The following is an 8,885-nucleotide window of genomic DNA, read 5'->3' as shown; positions in this document are numbered from 1 at the left end:
ACTACTGCCATAACTATATTTTTTTAAGTACACTCGTTGTCCACTAATTTATGTCCGATTTTTTTTTGTGTAATGTACAGTTATAGAATCTTTTCTTTTTGATACGCGCACGTGTTTTCGTATTGAAAGTGATCTTGACTTTGTGCTCGAAAACGTTCTTGCTCTTTATGCTTTTTGCTCTTTGTATTCTTTTTCTTTCTTTTTTGTTCTTTTGCTCCCTGCTGTCGCGAGATGAGAGTCGGCAGTTAAATCGGTAATTGCGGTAGGCCCCGATCTGTGCCCAGTGTTGTGCTGAAATTTGCGCCGCCAGAGAGAGGCGCAAACTTGAGGTCAACAAAAGCGCTGGTGATCTCTGTGCAGCCAGCGATAAGAAGCGCCCTTGTGCGTCAAAGAAAAAAGCGCTTCGTTGTCAGGAGTCGAGAACCTTGGTTCGGCCTTCGCCAAGATATCCGCACGATGCGCCGTAAAAACGGTTGTAATGCGAGGCGAGGTCGACCAGTGCTTCATGGAGACATGGCGTTCTCGTTCACGGAGGGACACAACGACAGTCATCGCACAGCTCGTCTCTAGCACGCGGCCTACAGAATAGGAGCAGGTACTTTTCAAAACTTTTTGGCAACTTAGCGCGCGTTGTTGTTTTATAGCTTGCACGTAACCTAATTTTATGCGATGAGCAGACTAGCACCGGCAGAAGTGACAGGCGGTGAAGCGACACTTGTAGAGTGTTAAGCGACAGCACGCGAGCAGCGAAAGTGTGCTTTTTTTTAACCGAGGAAGGAAGAGAACTTTCATGTTATCAATGCCTGTTGTGTGTGTAGAGCTCGCATGTGCGTAGGAACTACAGTAATATTTAGCTGTCTGTGTATGATACCGCTACCAGTATGACCGTACAACAGATGATGCAACAAATGTAATGGTAGTTGTGTATTAAGCTTGTGGACAGCGCAACCAAACTCCGCGGATGGCCGACTACTAGTTACCGACACGTTTTGGTGTTGCATATTTCGCAGCGACATGCCGGACACTGGGCACGCTGAGGCGCCGTTACGCGACTATTGGACGCGACGGTGGAGCACGAAAGACTCGCCTTGGATCCGACACGGTATCCACGCGTGAGTGGGAAGCCAGCATTCGTATGTAGCTTGTCTCTCGTTGCAAAAGCGACACCCGAAGGGCATCCAGTGAAGCAGTAGCGTACGCAGTCGCCGCGTATTTCGGTTAGCGCGTAGTCAAATTATCTCAGCGCCACCACTTTGCGTTGAAGCGTTTCCTCGATTATCATCTTCATTTTTGATACGAAATAGTTTCTGAGAGTGGCCGATTACGCAAGTCGGCTGCCACTTGAGAACACAAGTTTGTCAACGTGTATTCGTTGGTAGTTCTCGATAAACTGTCGCAGAATTGTCGCTTTACTTGCTGAGTGGTAATTCTTCGGACAACGGCGCTCGAAACTGATCACTGCAAAAACATTCAGGACGACGGTCTCACTTTCAGCGCCCGTACTCACAGGGGAAATAAATCACACTGATTTGAGAGCGCGTGCACAGCTCATACAGGGACAAAAACAACCCGATGAAAACTGACAGATTGAATCGAAGTTATACGTTCCATAGAAGTGGAAGACATCACACCAAATTCATAGGGCCAATATAGAGAGTGGAAGTCAGCGTAGGCAGAAAAAATTCAGAGATTACTGTGGGTCGCCCAAAAACAAACGGTACGTAAAAGGTCGAAAAAAATTTAAATCGCTATGACCAGGAAAATGAAGAGTTTGAGCGCGAAGATTTCGGAGTTCAAGCTGGATCTATGTACGAGCTAATGTGTGGGACGAAATTATTTGTGAAGTGGCAAAATAGTTCATTTGCCGCGTCAATCAGACCTTTGTGCAGTCAAAGGCGGCGATGCGAGAGGAGTCGCGAGGCAACGCGTGCCGAGAGAGCGAAATGATGAGTGCATGATTGTAGCACAATTTTGGTTGGTGGAAATGCGTGACGGCATCGCTGGTGATTAATAAATTGTTCTGACAAGGTTCGCACGGTTTTATCGCTAAAATATTCAGTCCCATTGCGTGCAGCAGTCTCGCTTTGCGACTGCTGCTACAAAAAAGTAATTTGTAAAGAAAGACCAATGTTCACTGACATTTGGGATAGTAGCTTTTTCGCAAATGAGTAATTTATTTTATGTATTGGCAGGTACAGTGGAAGTCCGCTTTTGCTCATGCTATTTATTTTTATTTTCCGGAAAAGGCGATTTCAGCGGAATCGTCTGTTTAGAGCTGATAAAATTTCTAATAGCAGTCCCATAGCAAGATTGGATTGGAATGTTTCTTTAGCACTCTGTGGCAATGACAATGCCAGCATTTTCATATATGATGCCTCTGTTTTCAAAATAGTACTGAATTACTCCTGTAATTTACATGTATTTTGTTCCCGATCTCATTGTTTTTATTCATTGCGAACCAAATTAGAAGGCTTGTGCGCTGTTCTGGGCATATTATTAAACAATTCAATTCAATAAGATACGTTAAAGGCTAGCATTTCACAGTCACGTGTCATAACAGATAATTGAGACATTTAATTGTTCCTATAGGACGGGCGTTTCGCGTGTTGGACCAACCGTAAAAAAGTGATACCTAAAAAACTTTCCAATGCCTGTTACAGTCAAAATCTCACCTAAGAAAATATAATTCAAAATTAAAAAGGAGCTTGTCAAATATGTTATTTAATTGTTAAAGCGCTATGGTGTAACGCAGGAAAGTTTTTTTTTTTCAAGAACAAATCAGCAAGACAAGAAGATATTGATTGTTATTTGATTTAACGAGCCGGTGCTAGGAGTCCGCACGACCGTGGAGCAATCACTTACTGACAATCCAGGGGCCTAACGAAGACGACGTACCATGTATCAGCCAAACGTTTTCCAAACCGTGGATGTCAGGAAACGGTTGGGAGCTTGAGGATAAGTGGTTCCAAACGGAGTTCGTCGCTATATTTTGCGCAGTGTAAAAAAATTCTGAGAAACATAGAACTTCTGTCAACGCCCTCGTGAATGGAAAACCTGCGGGAGAAGCACTTCCATGACGCTGTCGTCTGCTTGGAATACACAGCCGAGGGGTTTCAATGCATTGCAGATAACCGCGGCGATAAAAGACATTATTCGAGAGCCAGATCATTATTATTGTTCCTTAGAGACATTATTCCTTAAAGACATTATTCCTTAGAGCCAGATCGAGCGACACGATCGTGTAAAAATGATACAGCTCCCGATGCATTCAGAAGAGCAGAGGAAGAGGTGGAAAACGTTAGGTGTTTCCCACATCAGGTTGAAGTCCTAAGCAGTTGTTTTCACTGAGACCTCGATGTGAATACCACGCTGTGTATACAGTGCAGTAAGTGGCATTGGGCGCAGCAGCGATGATATTCCCATGTGTGATTTGTTTTGCTTGCAAGTATTCTTCTCCGAGCGTTACATGTGTTATCAGGCGTCAGTTGCGGTAGGTGCGCTCGGAGAAAGAGAGCGATAGTTCACTATAATTGCGTTAGTAGTTCCCAGAAGAGTTATGAAGAAGCATTAGCTCGAGGCGAACTCCGATTTTCCTATTCAAATACAAAACGCAGAAGTGCTTTTAAATGCGAAGTATTCCTTGGCGAACATTTGCCGCTTTGACAGTATCTATCTAGCCGCCTACGTCTTGGTGCTGTTATGGTCGTTTCGTTAACGTGTTATGTACCGAAATTTGCATAGTTTGACAAGAGTGCATGACGAACGCAAATAATCGCTTATGACATGAATGTCTTGACATGCGTGTCATGTAGGTCATGAAACAGCCGCCTACGTCTTGGTGCTCTCATGGTCGTTTCGTAAACTTGGTATGTACCGAAATTGGCATACTATCGCAAGAGTCTATGATGAACATACACTATTGGTTATGACATGAATATCATCACGTGTGTCGTGTAGATCATGAAGCAGCCGCGTACGTCTTGGTGCTCTCGTGGTCGTTTCCTTAAGTTGGTATGTACCAAAACTGGCGTAGTATGACAAGGGTATATGACGAACATAAATGATAGGTCATAACATGAAAGCCGTGACATGAATGTCATGACATGCGTGCCATGTAGGTCATGAAACAGCCGCCTACGTCTTGGTGCTCTCATGGTCATTTCGAAAGCTTGGTAAGCTCCCCGCACTCCGCATAACCTCAATTCCCACAGGGTGGGGGATCTGTCGGTTTTTATTAAATAAAGACCTTGGACAGATTCGAATCAGTTTTGTTGCATTTGAAAGATAACGTTAAATTCTAGCTGCACTAGAAAGCAGAACATTTTATTTAGAACCTAGACATTAAAAAGGGAAATGTACAATATAGGCGATATAGAACTCTCTCTATCTCTATCTATCTGTAACTCTGCACCAACAACAGATGTCGCAGTTCTGTGAGCTGCATCTGTTAGAGCATCTCTATCGGACAGATTTAGTATATAAGTGCATAGCTTACGTGAAATTGTTCAATGCTTATGAAGGTTTTGCAAAAGTCCTACTCACAAGCTAGGGGCATATTTTTGAGCGGTGTCTATTGCAACAATCCTGTCCACATTACGTTTATTATTAGGTACAGGTTTCATAATTATGACATCTTTTTTTAATGTGGAGTTATATAATTAAACTTGATAAATGCTCTTTTCTTAAATTTTACAAATTTCAACAGCCTTTTAAGGAACATTAACGGCTTATTATAAAAATCCACTTCTACAGTTACTCCATTTCAACTTTTCCTTTTAAATACAAGAAAGCTCACCAAAATCTACGTAGTGGTTGCCGAGAAGAACGATTTCCCCGTTTCCATGTATTTAGATATATGAGCTTCGTAACTAATGCTTTCTTCTAAGAATCATCATTATGAGCAGCAGTAGCAGCAGCAGCCTATTTAGGTCTATTGCAGAGTGAAGAACTCTCCTAGCGATCGCCAATTACTTCTGTCTTCAGTCAGCTGATTCCACTTGATGCCTGCAAAGCTTCTGATTTCATCACACCGCTTAATTCTCCTCAGTGCGCGATGGCACTGTCTTTCCCGTGGCACCCTTTCCGCAACACCCATTCTGTACATCAGCCATAGCACCATAGCATTAGGAGGTCTGTCCAGGTCTATTTTTCCCTCTTAAAGTCGGTGAGAATATCGGCTACCCTTATTTCCTGTCCGATCCACACCGCTGTCTTCCGTTTTCTTGACTACTATTTGTCGGGGTTGGGAGAGCGAGCCTTACGTTCTCAAGCTCCTTTGTTAACATCCAAGTTTCTCCGCCATATGCTAGCACCGGTGTCGGTGTTAATCCCTGGGACTTAAGACTAAGGCCAGGTTAATACAGCTGCAGGATTAGCACTTGTCCTTCGTACTCTTCCATGTGATTGTGCTTATTTTGATCTACTTTATGTTACGAGACAAGACTCAGCGGATTACACGCGACACATTCTGAGTATGATCGCTGATCAATTTTGAGCGGGCGACCGGTGAATTGGTGATCGCCGATCGAACTATGGTCGGTCTCGACGGCCCGAAACTGCTTGTTCCGTCTTGCGATGCAGATGTTTGCCCAAACAAGCCTTTTATTTTTTGAGTATTCGGTATGCTTCGCGTACCCATCTGCGTGCCATAACCATACTTACCCTAATGCCAGGCATTTTGGTGAAGCTTGCCTCTCGATGTAAAAACTAAATAAGGGTTTCTGCTCAAGACTGAGCTGCAGGGAGAGGTAAACAGTAGAAGTAGAAGCGTGGAGACAGGGCTTGTGACGATAGGCTCACATTTGTACTGCGACAAGTTAATCAACTTAGAAGTGTGTTTGTTGGCGTCGTTCGTCCGTTCAGCGATTTCGTTCGACGACAACGACCGTCGTCTTCAGCGTCAAGCCGTCGTCATTATTGTTTCGTCATCACCAGCCTATCTCGTCATACTGTGCTTCAGCCTCACCACTGGGCTAAGCCAAGAAGAAAAGCTAGGCCAGCGCTACCCTATATATAATTTATGTTCCTGTGGCAACGTGCACTCGTGAGCTCAACTGGATCTAAGCTACCCGCACCTTTCGCGCTTGGAAATTTGCCCCGTGGGTTATGCGCGCCAAGCAGACTCTGAGACTGGAAAGGTTCGCAAACGCATTGCACAGCTGGAGGCGAAGCGCCGTGGGAGACCCTGCCTCCAAGTTCACGGCGCCGTTATCGTCAGGACAATTCTCGGTGTATGTATTCACCGAGTTGCTGACCACTGCTGTGGCCATATCCCAGCTGAAGGCAGACTCAGACATTTTCACCGCATGTAAACAACTTTCACTTGAATACTTGCTCATGTCACGAAGCAACCTGTTCGAAAAACAAAACAAAAACGACAGCACCTGCAGCTGTAGCACGTTGACTAAATTCAAGTTCAGAAGGTTTATTGGCACAACTTAAAGCAGTGCATTGCCCGACAGCCTTCTGAAGCCCAACTATATAGGAGCTCGATAAGCTGGCACAGCAAACAACGAAGACTGACGCCGCCTGGCTAAGAGCAGTATTTGTAGAACAATGGACGGCAAGTATGACCTCCCTGAGAGATAAAATCGTTATACCATTGTTAGGTAACTGTGTGAGCGTGAAGTGTTGATACTACCCAAGGCCAGGGATTATCAAGAAGGACGCTTCTAAAATTGCACTATCGTGCGCAAAAGCGCACGGACCACTCAAAGAAACAAAAAACAAAAACATAGCCTCATTTTCTTGGGTGCACAAGGTGCATAGCTGAAAATTGACCAGTGCACTGTGGTGTTGTTGTGGTAAAGTTTAAATGGCAGTAGCCAAGTTCGGGGTTCATAACCAAGCTGCATATAAATATAGCTTTTTCCTAGAACTTATGGTCAGTAATATCGCTCTCCGGTATGTATAATAAACAAGGCGCGCGCGCACGCACGCACGCACGCACACATTAACTAAATTTTGATGCTATATTAGGGGAAATGGTCCGAAAATTCTAAAGAGTACTCACGAATGAAAAGCTGTGCGAATTCGGCCCCTGGTTCACAGTGCTGCAACAGGAACGCCAATGGAGAAAGATGGCAGTACGCTGCATGGGTTGGTAGGACTGCAAAATATCGCAGAATTTTTTGCTGGCCATGACGTCAGTCAGTATATCAGGTAGCAAAAAAGACATGTGCGCTGTTCTCGCATCAATGTTCTTCGCTTCGCTGTTGTGCAACCTTTCAGAATAACTATATGCTAAGTAACTGTAACGTTAACGCAAAATTTTGAGTGTTCTTTCTGTAAGGACTATCACAAGGCTGTGTAATTTAGGGGTATACGCACGTACGCACACAGACAGACGCACACACGCGCGCACACACACGGCGTTTTATGCTTCTTGTGCAACGCCTGTAGAAGGTACGCAAGAATTCTGTAATAAAGAAAATTATGCGGATCCCATGCACATTGGGAATCGATTTAAGCGAAGCTTTTCTTGCTGTTTGCTTTGATTGATGATAATTAGCATCGATGTTCGCGGCGAATGTGCAATTTCTATAGCGTTTAGTCCAATACGAAAGTGGTGAGTTGATGTTAAACGTCAACTTGCTAGCCCCACCGCTAATTATCTACGTAGTCCGCAGAAAACACAGGGACACAGGGAGACGTGTTTGCTTGACACGTTGTTGTGCGTCATTGTTCCTAATCTTTGAGAGGGTTGAGCATTATCATTGCCTCTCATGGTACATCGCGGAACTGTTAAACTTTGATTTGATTATCGTGATGTACGTAATTCAATTATTTATTATAATTGTATGTATGCATTGTTGCGCAATGCAACGCTGTGCATTGGTGTACGCACCGCGTTTCTCTGCGTAGCGAAGACGGTCCTGCTCCGCGCGACGTTTCTTTCCGGCCTGGGTGTCCTCGAGGCGGATTGAACGCTTCGGAGCCATTTTGATGACGCGTGTCTACATGGTCCTTGTGCATGCGCGACAAGCACGCTGTTGAGACGACAGCTTCAAGCGCTCTCTTCAGACTGTGGATGATTGTAATGTTTACACTATCGCAGCCCAGCGCGCGACCTCCCCAGTCCGGCACCTGTATTGTTGTCGCATAGGAAAGCGTGCACAGCACGTGCCATGCGCAAAAACTCTATAAAGCACCAGCTGGAATGCGCGGAGGCGAGCGCCATCTGGTGGTGTTGCAAGAAACCCGATGGCGTGCGTAGGCAAGACCACAGCAACGGCGCCCGGAAAGTCGCGAGAGGAGGCAAAGATAGCTTCGCTTCGAGAAAGAACAATCCACGTATGCCGTGGTAAAAACACCGAACTGTTCCTTGATACAAACGTCGCTAGTGCAAGACGTCTTGCTGGCCTCCACAGCGTTGCAGCTCTGTATGATACAGAGGAAACACGCACACGCCAAAAAATAATAAAAGTGGCCATAAGAAAAGCGATGCAATGAAAAAAATCATGAGCGATAAGATGCATTCGTGGTAGTAACGATGAACAAGAAGACGTAAAGCTACCTTTGACGGCTTATTTGAAAAGATACGCTAAGTGTCCATCGAGCATGTGGATGCCAATAGCTTCCTGTTTTCAATGTAGAAAATTTTAGAATTTAGAATATTTTTTATTTAGAATAGCTGTTCGTGCAAATGTCTGCGAATGGTCGATGAGGGTTTTCTTAAATATTCTGATTTGGCTTTAGCCGTTGTGCAAACCTAAATAGAGCTCTATAGTTTTGCTTTGCTTTGTCAGAAATTCGAACCGTATTCGAAACTGCCCTACAGTAGTATCGGTTCTTGGTAGAGTTTAATGATGTCATGAAAGTTGTTGCAGTGTTAAGACTTCGCTGACTTAGCGTCCCAGTGACTGCGCCCTTCCCTCTTTTTTTCC

The 8,885-nt window shown here is 44.6% G+C and overlaps 1 protein-coding gene across 2 annotated transcripts in view; it reads left to right on the top strand.

Moving 5' to 3' along the window:
• Positions 1-626: 626 nt before the first annotated feature.
• The window catches only part of LOC126540253 (probable thiopurine S-methyltransferase), a 63,830-nt gene continuing 55,571 nt past the window's right edge, over positions 627-8,885 (top strand). For both annotated transcript variants that reach the window (XM_055075917.1, XM_050187051.3), the window contains exon 1: positions 627-1,112. In XM_055075917.1, coding sequence (XP_054931892.1) covers positions 1,015-1,112 — 98 coding nt within the window. In that variant the 5' untranslated portion in view covers positions 627-1,014. The remainder of the gene's footprint in view (positions 1,113-8,885) is intronic.

This window comes from Dermacentor andersoni, chromosome 2 (assembly GCF_023375885.2).
Source record: "Dermacentor andersoni chromosome 2, qqDerAnde1_hic_scaffold, whole genome shotgun sequence".
Classification (NCBI taxonomy): domain Eukaryota; kingdom Metazoa; phylum Arthropoda; class Arachnida; order Ixodida; family Ixodidae; genus Dermacentor; species Dermacentor andersoni.
This window is presented reverse-complemented; position numbering and strand designations above follow the sequence as displayed.